This window comes from Bos javanicus, chromosome 7, assembly GCF_032452875.1.
Source record: "Bos javanicus breed banteng chromosome 7, ARS-OSU_banteng_1.0, whole genome shotgun sequence".
Taxonomy (NCBI): Eukaryota; Metazoa; Chordata; class Mammalia; order Artiodactyla; family Bovidae; genus Bos; species Bos javanicus.
Genome location: NC_083874.1, coordinates 68,933,624 through 68,958,340, shown reverse-complemented (window position 1 = coordinate 68,958,340; position 24,717 = coordinate 68,933,624). Strand labels below are relative to the sequence as shown.

Here is a 24,717-nt window from a genome sequence, read left to right as displayed (position 1 = left end):
TGGTACTTTGAGAAGGTAAAAATTGTGATGGTAATATGAATGGGGCAGAACTTGAGGAGACATTGGCATATGAATAACTGCAGATCTCTTTTCAAAGCTCTGATCACTGATCCCAAGAGAAACTCCAGGGAAGGTCAAAGGCCAGAGTGTTCTATTTAATGCATTTTCCATCCAGATTCCTATGCAAGAAAAGCCCAAAAATGCTCTTAAAGTGTTCCTAGAGGTGGATCTCTTCCCCATCAACATAAGGTACATTTCTTCAAGAACACTTATTCATTTACCTCAAGTTACCTCAATTGTTCAGAGCAGTGATCTTCAAAGGTAGGCTCACACAGGCCCAGATTAAGGCCAGAAGATCTATGAGGCATGACAAGAATGGAGTATCTATTTGTATTTATCATGTCTAAAATATAGAAAAATAACTTTCAGTTCAGTTCAGTTCAGTCGTTCAGTCGTGTCCGACTCTTTGCAACCCCATGAATTGCAGCACGTCAGGCCTCCCTGTCCATCACCAACTCCCAGAGTTCACTCAAACTCATGTCCATTGAGTTGGTGATGCCATCCAGCCATCTTATCTTCTGTCATCCCCTTCTCCTCCTGCCCCGAATCCCTCCCAGGATCAGGGTCTTTTCCAGTGAGTCAACTCTTCACATGAGGTGGCCAAAGTATTGGAGTTTCAGCTTCAGCATCATTCCTTCCAAAGAGCACCCAGGACTGATCTTTAGAATGGACTGGTTGGATCTCCTTGCAGTCCAAGGGACTCTCAAGAGTCTTCTCCAACATCACAGTTCAAAAGCATCAATTCTTTGGTGCTCAGCTTTCTTCACAGTCCAACTCTCACATCCATATGTGACCACTGGAAAAACCATAGCCTTGATTAGATGGACCTTTGTTGGCAAAGTAATGTCTCTGCTTTTGAATATGCTATCTAGGTTGGTCATACCTTCCAAGGAGTAAGCATCTTTTAATTTCATGGCTGCAATCACCATCTGCAGTGATTTTGGACTTTACTAATGACTAATATGTAGACTGACAATAGAGCAGATGTCTGTTTGGGGTGGGACACTAAACACCATTTATGAATAGGATGTTCAGTCAAAAAAGTGTGATTACTACCAAATGTGATAAAGGGGTTGTTAAGACTAGGACTTGCACTACTGGTATGTTTGTGAACTGTTTTCTCTAGGCACACTTGCTCTCTCTTCTATCTATCCCTGAGTGCAAGAGGGTAGAAAACCCTGAAGATACCACTCTTAAATAAAGATGTGTGTCCAAGAGGCAGCCCTCACATGGGAAGGATCATAGGTTGTTTTTTACAGTCCTTGAAAAGTGAAAGTGAAAGTCACTCAGACATGTCTGACTTTTTGCCACCCCATGGACTATATACAGTCCATGAAATTCTCCAGGCCAGAATACTGGAGTGGGTAGCCTTTCCCTTTTCCAGGGGATTTTCCCAACCCAGGGATCAAACGCAGGTCTCCCACACTGCAGGCGGATTTTTTTACCAACTGAGCCACAAGGGAAACCCAAGAATACTGGAGTGGGTAGCCTATTCCATCTCCTGACCCAGGAATTGAACCGGGGTATCCTGCATTGCAGGCAGATTCTTTATCGAGTTATCAGGGAAGCCCTGATACAGTCCTTTGGAGATCTCAAAACCCAACCATCGTACTCCAGCTCCAAATTTCAAAAAAGAAAGAAGACCTAAGCCACAAATGGACTGGGCTCCCAAATCTTCCTAGTATTCATCTATAACTCAGAGTTAATCTTTTTATAAAACAGTTTATAGTAATCCAGTTTCTTAGAAAAGATCTATTAATACTCAGTGTGGCAGAAATAGACATTTGCAATGACATACAGATTATAGTGCTGTTATAATACTAGTGATTAAATGGAACAAAAATTTAAAAAATTATTTTGAACCATGTGATAGGTAGAGAAAGCAATGAGAATGTAAAATAGAAACTTTTGTGAAGACTTCTGAAAAGACCTTCTAGTCTCCTTCAAGGACAAGAAAGAGATACAGAACTGGCTTTTTCTTGTCCAAGTTCACTGCAAAATTCACAGCGCTTCTCTTCCTTGATACAGAGTATCAATAGTGTATTCCTTTCACTTACATTCATGATTAGCATCCATTTGTGGGTTGGAAAAGAAGGAAAGAACAAAGTCTCATTTGACTCCAAAAGAACTTCACCCACAAAAGTGATTATTCACTAATAAAGGGGCCTGCTTATGTTAAACTTTTTCTTATCTTACTCAAAAATTATGTTCTCAACATACCTCTAAGAGATAAATTGAGCTGGTGCTGGGAGTCAGGTACATACTGGTCCTCATGGATATATATATATATTTTAAAAAGGCCCAGTGGTTCACAAGCTAAGATCCCACTTTGCTAGAACACTGTTTAAGTTTATAATGGACAGAGATTATAGGGGTTCTTTTTGAGGTCTTCCCTTAGGGCCCCAGGTGGGATGATACTTCCTCCATGTATTTGAGCTGCACTCATGTCATTGTTTGGGCCATGTTGCTCTTCCCAAAGAATTTAGCATCCATGGGACAATCTGGAAATTTATGAATATTTTAAAGATTCATCAACACATCATGTAGGTGCTAAAACAGGCTGGAAATACATAAACATAGCTGTAACCATTTGCAGAGCAGGACAGTGGCAGGAAGACATAAGGGAAGAGAAATATCTCTCTGTGTAGTTTTCACCTACCAACATACACACTAACAATAAAATGCACACAAGTTCATATTGGGGTCTGACTGCAAAAACGAGCCTAAACCTGCAAAAAGAATGGCGATGCCAATGACGGCAGCATAATAATGCCATGTCCCATTGTCCTTAACAACTGGTGAAACCGGGAGTGGGAGTTGGTGGGGGAGGGGAGGAAACAAAGTTTGAGTTGGCCAACACCGCCCCCCACCCCCTCGGCCATTTGTCACAAGAACCTGCCTCAGTCACTGCCATTACTATCTCCCATCTTCTGGTTGGCCTTTTCCCTAGCACTTTGCATTGGCTAAAGTGGCTGTTTATACTTTGTTCCCTTGTGCTGTATGATTTTTGTTTCTCTTCCCTAATAGAATGTGAGCACCATGAGAGCAAGGGACTTGTCTATCCCATTCATCCCAAGATCTCTAGTGCCGAGAACAGCGCCTGGTCCTAGGACGTGCTCAGTGAATAAATGTTCACTCAACAAATACCCTGAAATATCCAACAGATGATACAGGTGATCAACAGTGTTTATAGAGTAGACAAAAAGGACTCAGTACACGATGGTTATTATGGTTTTATTATTATATTGTTATTAGCCGGAAAAAAAAAACCCTGATGCTGGGAAAGATTGAAGGCAAAAGGAGAAGGAGGTGGCAGAGGATGAGATGGCTAGATGGCATCACCAACTCAATGGATATGAATCTGGACAAACTTTGGGAGATAGTGGAGGACAGAGGAGCCTGGTGTGCTGCAGTCCATGGGGTCACAAGGAGTCGGATACAACTTAGTGACTAAACAACAAGAAGCAAGAAAGATCACCTAGTCTCTAAGTGCCAGCATTCTTTCCCAAACCAGTCAAAGGAACTGGTTCTTCTTGCCTCACCCTGATCCTAGAAATAAAACTCAATTCCAAGCTGCTTCCTACTTATCCTCAGCCATAGCCCCAACATCTCTGTGCCTTTGACAAGCAGACTTAGTACTATGATCCATGGTCTCCTTTGAGAATATTGGGTGAAGAACCCCCACAGGCATGGCCTCAGCTTTCTTTGTTCACACTGTTTGCTTTGAAGACCTTAACACAGTGCTGAGAAATCAATATCCAGGGATGCCGCCAAACCTGCATGTGTCTCCTGATTCTCCTCTGGGAGGCTCGGCTCACTCCAAAGCACTGATAAGACGTGAAGTGCCCAGCTCCGTCTGCAAATTAAGCCCTTGTAAGTAATCAAGAAACACCAAGCTTAGTGTGCTGTGGATTTTCCATCGTGAGTGTCATTAGATGAAACCAAAGTACACATTACAGGTTTGTGTAATGAACAAGCCTCAAGTCAGGTTTGCCGTGATATGGTTATCAGTCATTGCACACATTAATTATTTAGGAAGGCACTTTTTACAGTGGGTTTTCACTTAAGTGTAGCCCCTTGATGTATGTGGATAAAAATGACTAACCCATTGGACAGTGCTATTGTACTTGTGCATCTATCACTATTGGGCCTTTTTTCATAATTGGTTTATTAATTATAGCATCTTAATGATCTGTTTAAAATAAATAAACCATTTGCACCATTTCAAAGGTATTTTGTGAGGCTCAGCTGATATTAAAATAGCACAAGCCTTATGTGCTTTTTCAGCAAGTGACCTAATTAGTTAATAAAGTAATTGAATATTAAAAAGGATGTTGCAAGTGATTAAAATTTAAGAGCCTTCAGAATGTTATTAAAGCTATAAATCATACATCACTGTTTTAATTTGCATAGCTACAGAATTACTAATGGTCCCACGTGCACAAGGGGCTTGGCAATTAGTCCTTTAACAAAATGTTGGTGATGCTGAGGTACCAAATTCTTTCAACCTCTTTTGATAGCTAGGTAGAAACCTGTTTTTGCTAGTCTAAATATCTAGCTGTTGAAATTGCTTGCTCCCTTTTGACAGGTATAGGCATTCATTCACTCAAGAATGAATTGTCCAAGAATTGCTAGGTGTTGAGTGTAAGGGTAAGCAAAACACATCTGGTCCTAATGACATTTATATTCTAGAGTTAGTTGGGTGGAGATACTAGTCAAAAACTTCCCTAAATTCATGTTTAATTACAATAGGTGATAAGGAGTTATGAAGGAAAAGTATATAGGATACTCCAAGGGCATTTTGCTGGTGACATCTGACCTCACTGGCTAAATTAGGGACAAAAGACTTAATTCCAGGCAAAGGGCCTGCTGGGAGCTCTTGTTCAAGCAGGAAATCCCTGATGAATCTGCCAGAGGCATGTACGAAGGACTGGCTGAAAATGCTGGTTATTTACTCAACAGCTGTTATTCCTTCCTGGCTATCAGAATCCCAGTTCTGTTTGAGTACAGGACTAGTACTATGCTCAAGGAAAGCAGACCAAGGCCTAGGGATAAATGATGAGAAATCTAAACCAATTGTTGCAATCCCATTGCCCTTTGCCTATGATTGGTTTAAGGTAGATGTGTTCTGAGGAATTTGAAGAGACTTTCTGGAAGAAATTTCCACCGTGGATAAGGAGGTACACAATGAGAACACGACTTTTCTCTATGCTTTTGGATGTTAGCATGAGTAGCGGTGCTACTTGGAGCCACTGCAGCCAAACTGAGACCATGAGGGGAAAGACAAAACAAACAAAGCCACACACACACATGAACACATTCCCTAAACCTGAGGCCTAATATTGTCGAATTGCTGAACCGACTCTGGAAACTTTGGACATCTTAATATATGGAAGAACACACTTGAGTTGGATATTCTGTTACTTGCTGCTTAAAGCATCTTAACTGAACCAGAGGGTTCAAAAATGAAGATGACAGAAGCTAAAAGACAAATTAAGAGGCAAATACAACTGTCAGATGAGCAGTGATAAAATGCTGAACATGGTACTGCGGAACAAGAGAAATGGAAAGTAAAGTCACCCAGGCCAGACATCCTGGAGTGTGAAGTCAAGTGGACCTTAGGAAGCACTACTACAAAGCTAGTGGAGGTGACGAAATTCCAGATGAGCTATTTCAAATCCTAAAAAATGATGCTGTTAAATGATGTACTCAATATGCCAGCAAATTTGGAAAACTCAACAATTGGAGTTTGGGAAGTATTGGAAGGTTTTGGAGTATTGGAAAAGGTCAGTTTTCATTCCAACTCCCAAAAAGGGCAATGCCAAACAATGTTTAAACTACCGTACAATTATTTAGCTCATTTCACATGCTAGCAAGGCAATGCTCAAAATCCTTCAAGCTAGGCTTCAACAGTCCATGAACCAAGAACTTCCAGATCTACAAGCTGGATTTAGAAAAAGCAGAGGAACCGGAGATCAAATTGCCACATCTGTTGGATCACAGAAAAAGCAAAAGAATTCCAGAAAAACATCTACATCTGCTTCATTGACTACATTAAAGCCTTCAACTGTGTGGATCACAACAAACTGTGGAAAATTCTTCAAGAGATGGGAATACCAGACCACCTTACCTGCCTCCTGAGAAATGTGTATGCAGGTCAAGAAGTAACAGTTAGAACTGGACATGGAACAGACTGGTTCAGAATTGGGAAAGGAGTACATCAAGGCTATATATCGTCACCTTGCTTATTTAACCTAGATGCAAAATACATCATGAGAAATGCCAGGCTGGATGACTCACAAGCTGGAATCAAGAGTGCCATGTGAAATATCAACAACCTCAGATATGCAGGTGATACCACCCTAATGACAGAAAGCGAAGAGGAACTAAAGAACCTCTTGATGAAGGTGAAACAAGAAAGTGAAAAGGCTAACTTAAAACTCAACATTCAAAAAATGAAGATCATGGCATCTGGTCCCATCACTTTATGTCAAATAGAAGGGAAAAAATGGAAACAGTGACAGATTTTATTTTCTTGGGCTGCAAAATCACTGCAGATGGTGACTGTACCCCTACAATTAAAAGAGGCTTGCTCCTTGATAGAAAAACTATCACAAACCTAGACAGTATATTCAAAAGCAGAGATATCACTTTGCCAACAAAGGTCCATCTAGTAAAAGCTTTGTTTTTTCAATAGCCATGTATGGATGTGACAGTTGGACCATAAGGAAGGCTGAGCACAGAAGAACTGATGCTTTCAAACTGTGGTGCTAGAGAAGATTTCTGAGAGTCCCTTGGATAGCAAGGAGATCAAACCAGTCAATCCTCAAGGAAATCAACCTTGAATATTCATTGGAAGGACTGATGCTGAAGCTCCAATACTTTGGCCACCTGATGTGAACAGCTGATTCACTGGAAAAGACCCTGATCATGGGGAAGATTGAGGGTAGGAGGGGAAAGTCGAGACAGAGGATGAGATGGTTGGATGGCATCACCGATTCAATGGACATGAGTTTGAGCAAACTCTAAGAGATAGTAAAAGGCAGGGAAGCCTGGTATGCTGCACTCCATGAGGTCACAGAGTCAGATGTGACTTAGCAACTGTACAATAACAACAAAGAACAGAGCTAAGGCATTGTAGATACAAATCAACAGAATTTGTCAACTTACTAGTTATCTAAGGTGCCAGGTAACGGTAAATGCCTTTCACTATTTCCTACATTCCAGGCTCTATTCTGAGCACTTGACATGCAGTGTTTCATGTCTTCATTTCAACAGCTCTATGAATTACTGTTAGTTGTCACTATGCGTGGATCCTGTTTTATGCCTTGACTTTTCAAGTCAATCCCCATAGCCTCTATTACCACCAGTGGGCAAAGCAAATGACTTGCTTCAGACTCCTTGGGAGAGCTGCTGGCTAGATTGTGCCTTCTCCCATTTTTTGCTTCATAGCACACATAGGGAAATGATAGTATTTTAAAGCACACCCTAGGGTAAATGCGGAGGGACTTGGGCATCTCTATGGGGCTTGGCAAAAGCCTTCATTACTCTTTTTATTATATAATTATAAGAAAATAAAATTCCAAATTTAGGGAAGATATTAAATACTGAATTTGTATAAAATTTCTAAAAAATAATCTCTTTAATTTTTAATGAAAAATTTGCATTTGCTTTTTATGAATATAGTTTTTAATATCAGATTTTATGCTTGAAATAGCAATTCCTGATGAAGACTTTAATTCAATCAAGACTTTCTAATCATAGTCTCTTCAAATTTTTGATAGCCATCACTAACAATAAACTTTGTTCACACAGATGATATAAATGAAAGTAAAAAACTTTTTGAAACCCTTCCAAAATTTTTTTTACAACATTTGAGTCATATTTAAAGAATCTAACAGTTTTTTTCCTTACATTGACAATTGTGCTGTCGAAATTCCCTGAGATTGTGTGAATGAATTTAAAATCTTTGGGAACTTTCTCAAAGTATTTTAAAACAATGATAATGCTTTAATTTGTACACCAGTCATGCAAAGTTAGAATAGTTACTAAGCACAGGTAGGTTAGATACCACTGAAAGGGCATGTCAGTTCCCAACAGAAGAAAGAATCCAACGTGTGTGAAGACCGAGTCAGCGATGTCCTGCCAAGGACGCCCTGCCCCCTCCTCACTCCTGCTGAGCTTCCAGCTGTCTCCACCTTGGCCGGTGCCACACTTCTGTCAGGGCCCATGTCATGTGCAACCTATGCCCTTGCACGGGGACCCGCACTTAGAAGGACCTCATGCTTGGCTGAATGCTCTGTGGTCACCATCTTGAAAGGAACTTTGAATCTGGAGCCCCACATGTTTGTTCATTGTTCACGGAGCCCTTCAAGTAATGTAGCTGGTGCTGGCCTCTGGGACTCCTGGAACACTAACTCTTTCAGTAGCTAACCCATGCCTTTGTCCTCGTAATGGGCAGTGGCAAACGGATACCACTGGCTTTTGAGATGTGAAGCCACTTCCGAGCTGCTGCATTCAGCTCGACTGGGAGCATAACAATCCAGATGTCACTGGGCCTGTCAGATTTGATGTTCATATAGCCATGGGCCACACCTCTGTACCTTTTTCCATTCAGCCACCCTGATGGAGCCACTGATGCTTGTGGCTGGAAGTGACTGGCCCACAGGTTCCAAGAACTGAGAAGGCCTCAAATTATATGAGTCAAGATGCCACAGCTTACCATCTGGGCAGTCCTGTGCAGAAAGTCCCCAGGCATGTTACTTCCTGGTAAGATCTGTGACCTGAGATAGGTCCTCCAGGTCCTTGCTGAAATTTTTTCAAATCGAAGAGTTAGTATTCAGTTTTGAATACTCACTTAGTGCAAGAGAGCCTAGATTTGAAGTGTGATCACTGAGGGTCATATCCTAGAAGGAATAATATGGATGGTAGATCTAGAAGGAAACATTCAGAATCCTTCTCTGTGCTTCCTTTGCCATGAGAGGGTTTAAAACAGCTTCTCCCAACCATTTTGAAGTTGGAATCTCCATTTGACTCTTGGTTTGGTGTCATAATGTTGGTCTCTATTAAAATGACACATATATATTAATATTTAAGGGTATATTAATGTGACTATCTCTCTATATATAATTTTATAAAAATAAATTAAGTTAAAATAGTTGTGAGCCATTCAGGACAGATGACTCTTAGTCAGCCCAGGGCAGAGCAGCTTCTGCCAAAATACTTTTCATGGAGCCACAGATATGTTCAGATAAACTCTGGGGATGGGGAGGAGGAGTGAAATGCCTTGCTGAGACAACTGGACCAGGCGAGGGTCGGGAAGAGACCATAGGCCTCAGAAGCATCACATGGAGTTTCAAATGAACTAATTGCTTTCTGCCCTCAGAAACAATGAGCACAAAGTAAGCATCAGTCTTAGAACAAGGCCGTACAAACGGAATCCTAATAGATTAGTCTTAAGGAAATACTATTTTCACACTATTTCATATAACACTCCCCAGTCACACAATCTTACTGATCTAGCAAAAATCATGCAATGAGAACTTTATAGATGTTCCTGGCATGGAGGCGTCTGCTTTCTCTTTACTGTGAGTCTGTGTGTGTGTGTGTGCACATGCAGTCATTCAAAGTAGTTCTTGTGGTTAAAGTAGTCAGTGGGTCCACATACAGTGGAAGAAAGCTGATATACTGCATTCTCACTTCTTGTATTTTGATTTTCTAATCTAAGTTTTTCCAGTAGTCATGTATGGATGTGAGAGTTGGGCCATTAAGAAGGCTGACTGCAAAAGAATTGATGCTTTTGAACTGCAGTGTTGGAGAAGACTCTTGAGAGTCCCTTGGACTGCAAGGAGATCAAACCAGTCAATCCTAAAGGAAATCAGTCATGAATATTCACTGGAAGGACTGATGCTGAAGCTGAAGCTCCAATACTTTGGCCACCTATGCAAAGAGCCGACTCATTAGAAAGACCCTGATGCTGGGAAAGATTGAAGGCAGGAGGAGAAGGGGACAACAAGGATGAGATGGTTGGATGCCATCACCAACTCAACGGACAAGAGTTTGAGTAAACTCTGGGAGATGGTGAAGGACAGGAAAGCCTGGCATGCTGCAGACCATGGGGTAAAAAGAGTCAGACACGACTGAGTGACTAAACAACAACAAATCTAAGTAAGTCTTCTGGCACTTATAAAATGGTCTGGCCCTTTTGCTACTAATTCATGGCTTTCTAAGAATGATGAGAAAGCTACCCAAGTGGGAAGACCCAAATGGCACTGAAGTAACAGGAGTGGTCGCAGCAAGAATCCACAAAGTAATGAAGACACAAGAAAGAAAAAGCTATTCACTTTCCAACCCTTCTATGTCCCTGGTAACTTCATGTTTCCACGTGGCTAAAATTTTATGCTCTACCTTATGGTATATTTGAATCCAGATCTCTATATGAGATGTGGGGCTCATCTCCGGACCTTGGGGCAAGGACTTGGGACTTCACACTCAAAGAACTCACACACAGACTGGGATTCTCTCCCAGTGAGGCTATGAGCCCTCTCACAGGTCCAGAGAGGACTGGAAGCTGTCCATCATTCAACCCAAAGTTTACAAATGTACACATTTACAACTCTTTGATATTTCTTTGCTTTTTAAATGCATTGGGAGCCTCAAATTACAGAAGTGGCCAGGCTCCCTCTTAACCCTGAAGAGGCCCATGTGTGTTGCTATGTGTCTTTTTATGTGTATTTGTCCTCCAGTGCACATTTTCATAACTGGATTGGATGTAACATGCTCAATTAATTAAGGAATACATTTTTATTACCAGCACCACTACTGGTTACATCTTGATCTCCATAAGGAACTGGCTGACTGGGGAGATAAGCGTGCACTGGCTCATGACTGGAGGGGAAGAAAGATGTTGTGCAGTCAACACATCCGCTTTGCACGTTTGTGCTTTGTTTATCATAAAATGGGTGATAATGATAAGGATGTGTAAGAAGCACGGTGTTAATGATAGTGCCAGTGGAGACTGCGAACAAAAGCCATGACTTTGAGCAAGAGCTGGATATAAATTAAACCCCAGATTGGTTCAGACTATAGGTTTTATAGTTATACATTTATGGCTATTAGAAAGACTATTAGAAAGACTTGTGGTGCTGAAATTTCTGCAAGAATAATTTCATCAAGTGTGAAACTCCCTAGTCGCTGATCCCAACTTTTCCCATGGAAGCAATTGCTTTAGAATATTGTTTTTGCTGACTTGGTCATTTTATTACAGAACAGTATGTTTATTATGTAAGACATGCAGTTTATATCCATGCATTTATTAACACATGGGAGGATATCGATCACTTGTGGCCTAGGAGGTCTTTGCCTATAATCTGAAGATAAACAGTTTAATTTCAATTACTGCCTATTTATTTTTATGTGTACTTTCAATTTAAGGCAAATTTCCCTAATTTGCATTGATGGTAGTAACGCACGGCTTCCTTTTAAGTATTAGCTAAAAAAGTGAGGCAATGTGTAGAAAAACATCAAAGAAATAAAAATACAGTGGTCTGCTTGGGATAACGGAAAAATCATGGAGATGCTCTGCAAATGACCCAAGTCTTGGAAACCATGGGCTATGTAATAATAAGGAAGATGTACGTTTTGGGTTGGGATTCTGATAGCAATGATGGCCATACAGTCATCCTGGAGACCAGTGCCACAGTGTAAAGCTGCTGCCTGGGGCCCCAGGAGCATGCTTTTCCACGTGACACTAATTGGCCCACACAGGAGTGAAACCATGACCCTTCCCTCATTAACCACATGCTCAGACCAGCTGAGCTAGCTCCCTCTGGGTCACTGGGGTCGCATGTAGGAAATTACCATTCCAGTGCCCTGTGGTCCTCTTGTAACCCCAACTAATGAATGTCCCGTGGAGCCTAATGTCATTCCTGGGAGAGCACAACACTCTCCCAGTGGTGAAGAAGTTGATGATATCCTCAAGTTTTAACCTAGGGAGAAACAACTGAGGAGGTGCCGAGAACTCAGGAAGCCTGAGAACAATCTTTCAAGGTCTGTCTGTGTGCTAGAAAAAAAGGATGACAGCATTGTGCTGCGTCCACTTGTTTGCCTGGTCTCAGGACGTGAAACACAAGCACAGGGAAGTAAAGAAAGCAGCTAAGCATCACACAGCAAGCTCATCATAGCATAAATGACATTCAAACTTGCTGTCTGGGCTGAGCACTTTGTCACCAACCCTATAAGATAGGTGGTATTATCCCTATTTTAGAGATGAGGAAACTGAGGTTTAGAAACCACTAGTAAGCATCTAAGATAAGGGCTTCTTCTAGGATTGTCATATTCTGGAAACTAACACATCATCAAGTTGAAGGGAAATTTTACAAAACAGCTTGTCAATCTTTCTAGGAAGACTACAGGCCTTCAGCTAATCCTTTTGTCCTGCTTTAGCACATCCAGAGTTTAGCACTGAGAAAAGTTTTGTTGTTTTGTTTTAATAAGATGAATAAGTCAAGACCTGCAGAAAGCATTCTTACCAGGTTTTGGAGAACACTGGAAAGAAAGGGCTGGCAGGCTTTCTACATGCGTTCTTAAGACTTGGGAAAGATCACTAGCTGTCCCACCTGCTTTTTAACAAGACTATTAGGTTGATATCCCTTCCAGGGCCAAACCAACTGGTGGGTGAAATGAAATACCACATGGTCCTCACTTGGCAGCCACTCTTACCACAGCTGGACCACTGCCCTGGGGGTGCCCACCGCCACAGTCCTTCCTGGGAGCCATGAAGCCCTGTGTATATGTCCACTTTCAGTCAAAGAACTGGGCAAAAGGAACTAGACATGTGAAAAACCAAAAGCTCTAGTTTAACTCAGTTCTCTGGTTTCTGATTAATCTAAGGGGATTAACTCCACTTGTCCTCAAAGCTTCCTATTCAATGCCTGAGAAATTTGATATGTTTAAGGTACAACTGGCTAGCAACAAACTTAAGAGTCAGAGAGACAGACCCCAAATTTACCATTTATTACCAGGTGAGATGTTGGCAACTTATTTAATCTGTTCCAGTTTCCTCACACACATATTGGGGATAAAATCTCCCCCTTGCTGTGGTTTTATCTGAACAAGGTAATGCATGCAATAGGTTTGGCACTTGTATATTCCTCTTCACCAGAGGCTGCTGGAAAATTATTCCTTGATGGAGAGAGAAGAAGGTCTTTTGAAGGCCTTGATGCGAAGTGCTGGGAGACTTACCAGCACTTCCCACCTATTTCTCCTGCTCCCAGAGCACAGCCTAAAACACCACACTTTTCTGTGTCTATTAGAAATTTTCCTTGCTTGCAGCCTTGGACTGGAGGTTTTATACTGGTTATGGAATCACAAGAGAAATGCAACCTCTCTCATAAAGGAGCATCAGGCATTAACACTGGGAGAAAGTGAATTGTTTCCAAAAGCAAGACAGCAGCTGAGAAATAGGGGAATCAAGTCAGTTTTTCTGAAGTAATCTCCCGCCAGCAGGCGGGAAGGGGACAGGTGGAGTTGACAGCATTCTGAGAAGAAATGAGGAATTCCACCATGTGAGAATATCAGCAGACTCCCTAAAATAGTGGACACTGTTTCTCTCTTCCTTAGGCACTTTCACTGGCTAATGGCTGCCATCAGGCTTCCTTTCACATTATGGAAATTCAGCAGTGGTAAGAGACGGTTATATTGCCACTTGGGTTGATTACAGTTTGCTTTTCCTTGATTACTTAGGTTCAGACTGGCGAGTGTTTAGCAATAAATGGTAGCAGTAACTGGAGATCTGGAGCCTCAGGTCCTTCTGGGATTCTACACTTAAGCAGTTCTCTTTAAGCTACTGCCATCTAGTGGTAACTGAGCAGACTGAAATACCCTTCACGTCTATCCAAGGAGAAAACGGGGCTGGACAAAGCACTTGTTTTCTCTTTGCCACTCCTATCCAGAAAGCAAAAGGAGAGTAACAGATGATAAATTTCATTCCACTGGCCTCCACTCCCTGCCAATATTTACCCATCACTGAATATTTTGTATGTCAAGCTAGGAGACTCTTCTGACTATTTTGATTAGCGAGGACATTTTTATTTAATCACAAGTCTTTGAGATATAAAACAAACAAGCAAGAGCCAGAACTGGAACATGTGGGTCTTGCCTCTCTTTTCCACTGTGATGGCTACAAACTTCTTGTATGTCAACTGTGTCAAATTTAATGTATCCTTTGAAAGTAGGGAATTGGGTCTTTACAGTTAACTTGAGGTTCCCCCCTCTAAGAATCAATGCCATTTTTGTTTGCCCACCTTATTTGGGTGACTCAGGGCTAGAAGCACACAGAGGATGTCAAGTAATCAATGTGGCAAATCTCTGGGCAGATCAACTTCTTGTATGTGCACAGAGGAGCCAGTGGCAAATTCAGATATTCCTGGAAGTGTGTCAATCAGCGAGATGTGGTAAAATCCTCCAAGGGGAGTGAGTCAATGGTGATCTCAGCAGGTCGTGAAGAGAGTGGATTAACACCAGTGAGCTACTAGATAGGATAAATTCACAGGGCAATGACCATTGCTTGGGGCTTAGAGAAGAGAATTCACAAACGTGGGCCAAGTTCCTTTTCTAAGTGTGAACTTCAAATAAACTTGGATAATGATCTAGATACATGTGCTTTGCTAAAGAAAAGGCACAAGATTACAACAATGAGACTGCAGAAGGCTTGTGACGTGTTAACTTTCTAGATGGGTGTCTTCATGGGTAACAGATTCCCCTGCCACCTCCTTTCCGCCCATCCCTCCTCAATTAGCAGAGACAAAGCAGCCAGTTTATTAAGACAATCATATTTATTACAGTTTCCAGACTCCTGTATGACAAATACTGAAAGCAGAACATTGCAAACTGATGTTACTAGCAGCAACCCTCCATATACAGGAAGGGTTTAGGTGAATTTAACAATGAGGAGTAATTTCAAGACAAGATTAAAAGTCACGGTTTTTCTTGTAGCAGCTGGTATATGAAGAGTGAAACTATTAATACACAGAGTCATCCAGGTTTAGCCTTGTCTAAAAAACAAGGTAATCAGTCACGGTGCGAAGGGGTTTCCCCAGGGCTGCCAAATAGGAGCCTAATGCCTTTAGATGTCAGGATGGAATAAGCAAATCACTTTTCAAGACATCACTTACTATCTGCTTTACTGTCGGGACAACAGAAAAAGAACTGGACAGCTGCCCTAGAGCTTAGCTCACACATAATTCAGCCAGTCATTGTTTCAGTAACACCCCTAAATTTTTTAAAAATACATTTTACCCCCACAGCTCTAAAAACATAACATCAGACATTTGCTCCAAAGGATTAAAAATCAAAAGCAATTGCAATGTACTGGGAATAGCTTTTATAGCTTTCCTGTGGGACAGTTCCTATCTCTTCAGAGAATGTTTTTAAAGAAGCACTGGCTCTGGTAGCTTATCAAACTACTTTTTACTCTAAATAAATAAAAGACCAACTGAAGGTCTCAGGTGTACTTCTTTTTTTCCTGATAGATCTCCAAACCATCCAAAGCCATGTCTTGACAGACAGCTTTCATTTTTATTAGAGGAGTGCAAGAGAACTTACAAACATTTGAAACATACTCAAAACACCACGAGTAAAGGAGGCCCAACCCTTCCTCAAAGCCCAGGAAACGATGGAGGAACCCCAAAGGCTTATCTTAAATCCATCAACTCAATTTGCCAGGAAGTAACGACAGACCATCCACCTTTGTAACATAGGCCTAGATGAGATTTTCTTTCTTCACAAACACTAAGAAAAGCCTTCTGGGAGTTGCTACCCAGAAACACACAAGCTGATGAACAGAAGCTACTGAAAAGGGGTCGACTGCATTCTATACCTGGCACAGGAAAAGAAAAATTCAAACAACTACAAACCATTCTGTTTATACCATGACACTCTTAGATGAATCTTGGTCTTCCCACAGCAACCATTTCATTCATAAAAATACATAAAGGATTAGAAAGCTTTGGGGCAGCACCAGTGACAGCTAGCTGTCTTTGAATAATTTAAATTTGTTCCTAAAGGCAAAAATAAAAGAAAATTTTTAAAAGTAATTTACAGAACAGATTCTATTTCATGATTTTGCCAATGTCTGCTGCTATGAAAATAGTACAAATAGAAATACAAATATCCACTCTGCATCAAGTTAGGTTCTTTCTCAAGGGGTACAGGCAGTACACCTCGGTTTGTGTAAGGCTTCTGAGGCTGGGGCTGATAATCCCTAAAGGTACTCCTGGACCTTTTCACCATGAAGATAGGTAAAGCCCTTCTTCATTCACTAACGACACTGGCAAGGGTTCCTATGCACCTTGACTTTAATGCTAACAGTTTCTAGGCTTTCTGACTTGACACGCAACATGCAGAGAGAGGAAGAAACCAACTGGTCCAGGGCCACCTGCCACTGACAACTCTAGCTAACCATCTCGCAAACCGCCCACCTCTATTGTAACTGGTTTCTGAAAGAAAGCAGAAATACTTCCTAAATACCAGCACAAACAACCTAAAGTGCAGCCTCTCCTAGTGGTGAAGCAGTAGAACCACCTCTGTGCACAAATCTTGGCCCATGAAATCCTCCTGGGGGTGAAGCCACACCTTCCATCTCTCAGTCCCTTGTTACTTTCTAACAAACCTGGATACCCCTGAGAAGACCTCAACAAGTTCATAGGTCTGCCCTGAAAACACGCTCCCTTGTCTAGAGATCACTCTGAAGAACTTCAGTTCAATGTTAAAAAAAATAAGAACTAGAGTCTCAATCTCAAATCCCTGGGGAATACTAGAAGCCAGTTGTGGTGTATATCCGCTGTTTAGGGCCCCCTTGGCGAGCTGATGGGGGGCCTCCAGAAATCTACCGTTCTGGCTGTTACTTCCCCTTTTTCTTTCCTTGCCTTCTCTTGAGGAAGACTTCAGTTATTTCCATAGCAATTTGTTAAAATGTCTTAGATGATCACATTTTTGAGCAGCATATACATTTTTAGAATATGTTTTTCCTTCGTTTTGAAAAATTTCTCCAATAATAAAGAAAAGGCAATAATTTTAAAAATTTACTTCTATAAAATAATGATTATCATGCTTTGTACAAAATATCACATTTACTAGACAGTAATCATCCCAGAATCACTGTCCAAACCAATAAATGGGGAATATGGGCACGTAAGACAGATCGCACACAGTTTTAAAATAATTTTTAGAGTCAGAATTGTTAAGTTGGGCAGAAAAGCAGTAAATCAATCGTTATATGGACACATGAAAATTATATGCAAACAAGGAAATGAGCATGTGTTTAAAATAAGTCAGGTTAGATTTAATCAGGCACTACGATGAATAGAAATTGATTATATTCCATTTAATTCCAAATTTCTCCTTTATTGTGAAAATTTAGTAACTATTACGGCTTCCAGATGAGGGACAAGACAGACAGACAGATGGGGACAACCAAACAGGGGAGATCGGTAAAGGGGTAAAGGTGGGGTGCCTGATGATTAACAAGACGACTGATTTTAGAACATACTATTTAAAAAGACTCAGACTGGCAGTGTCCAAAGATAATTGTTCACTTGCATGTGTAACCTAGAACCTCTTTAAATGTTTAGTGCATCTCATCTGGTTCTAAAGAGTATACTTAAAACCCATTTTGAAACAAAATCAAATAAAACAACTTCCACAGATTCCCTTTCAGGGATGTGCTGTTTTTAGATTCACATCCTTCCTTCAGTGCTGGCAATATAAACCCCCAAAGCGCAGGGGAATTCCCTCTCATCACAACCAGAAAAGGGTGAGGGCTGGGATATGGGAGAGCAGCAAAAAAATTGTTACTTTTCTTTCACTAAAGATATTCTTCTGAGAACTTCCATTGTCCCTTAGGAGAAAGGAATGGAACATGGAAAGTAGTTCCTGAAGATATCACTGCCTTCTGATGACAAGAAGATCATAACTGCTAACACCTACAGAGATTACGTTCTTATATTATATAGCACCTACTTTGCTCATAAGACAGTGAACTTCTAGCAAGCTATGAAACAGAGTGAGTAAAAATTACTCATGGCACTTAAGTATGTTAAAAGACTTTAAAATGCCTTCCCCAGATTCTGTTCCTCAGTGCCCCTGTGAGGTAGGTGTCTGATAGGGAAAACCTGAGGCACAGAGGGGTTAGTCTGCTCTCCTCTCACTCCAGAGGCCCAGCCAGTCGAAGGACCAGGAGTCCTGGCTCAGCTCTCTGAGCGTGACTCACCTGCTTCTCAGAAGGCTCATTTAAGTTACACAACAAATACAGCAGAGGAAGTTTTTCTTTTCAAACATTTTAACTAGCGAGCTATTTCTCATTCTCACTTTGAATGTAAGATATCTAAAATAAAACCTAACATAATCTAACAAAACAAAAGGTCAATATTGCCTAACAGTCTGTGTCGAGATATAGCCTATTTTGCACTGGTGATTGAAAAAGCATATGATTCAAGTAGAAATAGTAGCAGGTGGTCTGGTGTTTGGTTACTCAAGCCGGGCTGACTAACGTGTCCCTTACAGACACTGCTGTTGTACTTTGTGAGAACCTCTTTGGCCTGACACAAGGGAATAACACTCCACCCGGGTTTCATGGAAAACCATCCTGAAAGACACTCGAGGCAGGGCCAGCCCTGCCCGGAAAGGGTACTCTCAACCACATGATGTGTGTGTATTCTTGAGTTCATGCAGAACTCTTTGCAGCCAGTCATGAAGGTGACAGCCTCCTGCTATAAAGCTCACAGGACAGGTCACACTATACACAGGGGGCAATATGCAGGCACATGCACTAGCACCATGCCACAAAAGTGAAAGAAGAGGACAAGCGCATCTTCCAGTCCCACTGGTACACCATCTGCAGAAACTCCCTCTGGCAAGAGGAAAACCAACAAGGTCCCCTATTTCTTCCCATAACATGGAGAGGGGTGAAGACACAGCATTCACTGGAGCATGCCACCCACCCGGATTTCACTCTTACATACATGTGCAGCCTTCTTATATCCTACAGATATTAAGAGATAGCAAAGTACATTCCTCGATCAAGAGAGAGTGGTGTAGAGTGAAACTTAAAGGTCAGTTACAAGGTGCGGATGAAGGGCTCGAGGCAATTTATACTGCTACTCTTAGATACAAGTTGATGAGTACTCAGGGCACTAGCTTTTAGAAATGAGATCATTCTTCCTGAGGAGGCTTTGTCCTTCACCATGCTATAGTGTCTGTGGAGTCAATTCAATTCATACCATGCTCCCCAATTCAAGATCTTATATTTGGTTTGAGTGTATGCAGTAGACCGTGATACCAAATCAGATGCATGGACCATGCTCTGTACAACTTTTGCTGTGATATTAATGCAAACACCCACCACCCTCTCAAGCTCTGTTTTCCCTTCCGGACCTCATCTCCCAGAGGGCCTGAGCCTGGCTCTATGCTCTGCACATGCTGGACCAGAGGGATCACTCCAATTTCGAGTTACACTGGGACACTAGGATAAGCATAGCAGCAATTCATGCACTGTATTTCTAAAACCAAAGCTCAAGTGAGATTGAGCCAGTCACTGTGCAAGATGAACCAGCAGGACGTTCTCACCTCGAATGAAAATCTGGTTTATATGTCGAGTGAAAACCTGCTGGTAATCCACTTTGGGCTTTCTCTTTTTCTTACGGGACGGGCCCCTGGAAAGGGTGGTAGCCCTGGAAAAGGTACCCCCCGCACTGGACCCTTCTGTCCGTGTAGTCCTCCCTGACAGCTCTGACCTGGACTCCTCCCTTGCAGACGCCTGCAAGGAAGAAGGGACGGAGCGGGAACGTCTGCGTGAACTCCGGTCGGTGTCTCCTCTTCCCCACACCGAAGCCACCTTCCATGTGGATGTCTGGGAGTATCTGGAGAGAGTGGAGTCTTCAACTGCAGACTTAGAATCTGTTTCCTTCTTGGAGGAATCTTGCAGTTTTAGTCGATCAAAGAGCTGCAAGGAAAGCAATGACAAGTATTAGCCTTCTCTTCAGTTTTCAACATCTCTTTTTTTCAATATACAAAGGACAGACTAGATTCCTTAATCATGCTCTGTAGACTGTCTGCTTTGCAATTTTAAAAAAAAGTAACAAATTTTCTATTTCTAGCCATAACTCAGATAAAACAGTAAGTATGTCAAGAGGAAAAGTACCCATTTTTTTCTATGGTATAAAACTGAAAGACATTCAGACCTGATGAGGTAACTTGTTGCTCAAACAATGTGCAAGTAAGAAATACGGACTCATTTTTTACTCACTGGATGCATGAGAAGAGACTAATGAAGATCTTGGTCCAAGCATGCCTGGTTGACAGCAACAAGGCTTTACTGCTGGGAAATCCTGGTCCCTAGGCTCAGTGATCTTAATTCCTAAGCTTGAAAGCACACTGGGTACTCAAAGTCAGGGGAAACTGCTTACCCTGGTGAGAGTCAACGAAGAATCCCGTTCATATGCTTTGCCTAGAACAGGTTTTCGGTAGGTCTCATCCACATCAGTAAGTGCCTGGAGAAAAAGAGACCAAAGGAAGGAAAAATATGGTATCATTCAAAATATTATTTTTATAGCTTTCAGGACAAAATTTAAATGGCAGAATACCATCTAATTATACCAGTCTAAACTTAACAGGTGACTCAGCTCTTGGGCAGGAACAAATGGTAATACACGGTCCCCTCTGAATAGGAACGCCAAGCTGTTACGACCATGTAAGATGGGGTTCTCCTATGGTAAGGGGCCATTGCAAATGTAGGGTAGAGGCTCTTAAATTTCAGGGAGCATGAATAATCTAGGAAGCTTATTAACACATTACTGACCAGAGATGCATTACCACCACAGGCATTAGTTTCTGCAAAAATCCTCTGGTCAATAATGTGGCAAAATATAAATCTAAGGCTATTCTGATTCTGTACATCTGGGATGAAGCCCAGGAACTTTCTGTTTTAACCAGAAACCCCATGATTAGAATGCAGGACAGCCTCAGACCACACCTTAAGAACACTACTGCTGATTTTCCCTTTTCAGTCTCTCTGCTTTATGACAGCAATGAAGAGACTAGCCAGGGTAATACACAGAAATGCCGGTGAATTCTTGTTGATGAGAGATCAACCTTACAGGACAGCCATTAGGATCAAATGAGATCATGGATGAGAAATGACTTTGAAAAGTGTGAATCATCTTACAAACATAAGCTGACAGTATTGTTATTGCCACCACTGTCAAATATATTCTCTTAAATCTCTCCCTTCAAAGGTAAACTTACAATAATAAAACATTTTCCCCCTACATTTTAGAAATGAGAAAACTAAGGCTCAGAGAAATTACTTTGCCTCGAGTTACACAGCCACCAAACGTTAAGCTAGGATTTGAATCCAAGTTTTATGACTCCATACAGTTTAAAACATGGTCTCAGAAGCCAGAAAAGATAAAGTTACAGTCCCTTTCACTTACTAAGAGTGTGATTTTTGGGACCAACCTTCCAGCCTCAGTTACTTCATTTGTGAAATAAAACAGTGATAGACTTACAACTCATTTACTGAGTTATTATATATAAAGTCCTTTGTACAGGATCTGGCATATAGCAAGTGCTTATCAAGGGGCATGCACAGAGGAAGATAAAGCACAAAGAGAAGAAAAACTGGCGACGGAAGATCATATGGAAAGAAACACTAGAAAGGCCCGGTGGCTCCTACTCTAACGGTCTCATATCGTAGTTGTGCTGTGTGTCCTTTTTCTCTTCAAATGTCTGTCTAGTAAATAGACAGTAAGCCTCTAGAAGACTGAGGGCGCATGATACACTCCTTCATAAGCAAACACCATGCAAAGTGTCTGGCTTATTAATATGGCTGCTTCCCCTCTATCCTCATCTCTCCTTCCAAAACTTGCAGTTTAAGTTCCTTCCTGAAATTTCTGTACCTATATGCCCAGCCAAAGTAGGAAGTCAATAAATATTTTTAAACAAACGAAAAATAACCAGTAAGAAATCAATATAAAATTACTAAAAGAAGAAATAAGTAATTATCCCTAGATTTCTCAACCCTGGCACTAGTAACATTCTGGACCAGATTATTCTCTGTTGTTGGCAGGATATTCTGTGGATTGTAGGGTGCGCAGCAGCAGCCCTGGCCTCTACCCACTAGGTGCCAGTGGTACTCTGTCCCACAGTCATGACAATCAAAAAATGACACTGCCAAATGTCCCTGGGAAGGAGGCATACGTAAAATCATCCCAGGTGAAAGCCACTGCCTTTAGGGAAAACAATAAAAAGAACTTTTCTGTTGTTGTCCAAGAAAGTTCAAAGATTCTAGGGCTTCCAGGAAGTTATTCTGGAGGTTTTGCTGAATAAAGTCCTTGAGATATATAAAAGATTTAATCCTTAGGAGGTGCTCCAGTTCCTTGAGGAAGGCTTAATTACCATATTCCAGAACTTGTCAAACGCAACGAGGAAGCCTGTACAGACGCCCCGAAGTCCCTTGAAAGTGCGGATGTGAACGTTCACCTTCACCCCCTCCCGGATACAACGATGGAGTTCACCCAGAGGGCTGCCTTCGTGCACTGAAACAAGAAGAACCATCAGCACAGAATGAATACTTGCTCTCATTCCCAGAATTAACAACCAAGACCACCCAGCCATCTCCAGCAACACAAGGCAACATGGTATGGCACTGGCAACCACACCACAGGAGCAGGAAGGCCCAGTGGGCAGCATGGCAAGTGCAGGCACAGTACACTGAAATGAGACAAGATTCCCCGGAACATGGATAAACCCCCTGCGTGGCTACCATCCAAATGTTTCACTACCCCCATATGCTATTTCTATGATGTCTCTGATTCTAAGAGGCAGCATCATTTAAAAACTTTTGGGGGCAAAAAAACACTATACTAAATGTGCACATCAGCAGCTAGATTCTTCTCAGTTCTCTGCCTTGTATAACAACCTTTTTTCAGGATAAATCTCATGAACTGCATATCATCCAGCTTGAGCCTTCCAAAGAACCAAGAACTTTGGTCATAGGTTTAAAGGAAACGAACCGTGTGACTCGTCCACCCTGAAACACATGCAATCTCATCTGAGAGAGAATGGCTTTTTGGCCCTCTCGGTCTAAGCTACATTACGCAGAAGCCCATGCTCTTAGGCCACTAGCGTTTCAGTGAACATTATTTTCACATGAGGAAGAGGAGGCCTGGTTGTATTCCAGGCCTCACTGATGTAAAGGCACCTGCCGAGTATCTGACTCCAATGAAATTGCTGATAAGCATCATATGAAAAGAGGAGTATGACAATTCATATAAAGAATGTTGGGACTATAATCTTCAGCCTTTATTATGATGGATTCTTTTTTTTTTTTTTCAGAGCTTGAAAGCAAGACTGAGCTTTATTTTTATTATTTTATATTAATTTAGCCATCACAGTATGGTGACTGTACTACATAAAACCTCCCTAAAGAAAACTGCACATGCATGCGTACACACATACACACACACACACACACACACACACACTCACAGTTACACAATCTCACTCTTCCCCTCAAGTCTGAAAGGCACAGTTCTTTGGAAGTTATTGTCATTGATAGTAAACAAACAAAAATATATGTTTTATTTTTAGTATAAGCATAAAATAGAACAAGTGTCTTGCACTTCAATTTGGATACCTAAGGTGATTACTCTTAACCTCCTTACCCCTCACTCACGAACTGGCTTATAAAAGATGGCAGGGATAAGTTAATAAAAGAAGATACTCTTGGATTAAGTGACTTTGTAGATGAGAAATAGGAGGTTGTCAGATTGAAGATTCAGCAAGAAGGCAGAGTGTCATAAACAGTGGCCTTAGAAAGGAACACGAGAACCTTGGCCTGACCTTCACCATCCATCCCTCCTCTAGCCATATTTTAAAATTCTGTGAACCTCTGACATACTAAGGTGTGTGTATATACACATATCCGGATACATGTTACAGATGGTGTCAAATCAAGCACTGTAAACAACATTTAGGTCATTATAACTCGTTGTGTGAACTTGGTGGGCAACTTTTTCTCTACAAGTCCAAGTTTCCCCATTCATAAGATGAGGTTAGACTAGGTAACTTCTAGTTTCATGTAATGAATAAGTTCCAATAATTAAATTTCTTAGAAACTGGTCACAATGCCTAAATTACTCTACTTGCCTTCCACATTCACTCCTCTTTCCCACCATACACATATGTTCCACAAAGGCTGGAAAGGCCACTCTTTTTCTAACTTGGAAGAAAACAGGGGCATTACTCCCCACACACCCCCAAATCAGGGAGAAAGGACAAGCATGTACCTTAACAAAATCTCTTATTCTAATTAAACAAATGGTAAACTCAGGTTTTCAACCTTCATATCTGTACCTTTGATTTTTTTTTCTTCCAAAGATTTAACAAGGTATAATTCCAGGGAATATTTCTCTCATGTGATCAAAAATACAACACTGGCACACCACCTAGCAGAGAAAAATCCCAAGAGATAAAAAAAGTTCCACATTCAGAATCACAAGGCACATTTTGAATCTCTTCTCAGCAGTATTTGTGACAAACTCCAAATGGATATGAGCCAGGCTTCTAAAACTATATCTATGCCTTATCTTTGAAGAAGTT

At 41.3% G+C, this 24,717-nt stretch overlaps 1 protein-coding gene across 2 annotated transcripts in view; it reads right to left on the bottom strand.

The window, feature by feature from the left end:
* The window catches only part of LSM11 (LSM11, U7 small nuclear RNA associated), a 40,729-nt gene that overhangs the window by 11,637 nt on the left and 4,375 nt on the right, over positions 1–24,717 (bottom strand). The window contains exons 2-4 of one of the 2 annotated variants that reach the window (XM_061424203.1): positions 22,513–22,652; positions 20,523–20,606; positions 19,851–20,059 (exon numbers count right to left, since the gene is read on the bottom strand). In XM_061424203.1, coding sequence (XP_061280187.1) covers positions 19,851–20,059; positions 20,523–20,606; positions 22,513–22,652 — 433 coding nt within the window. Of the gene's footprint in view, positions 1–14,875; positions 20,060–20,522; positions 20,607–22,512; positions 22,653–24,717 lie in introns of those variants that run through there. The other variant, XM_061424202.1, reaches the window with a different exon arrangement.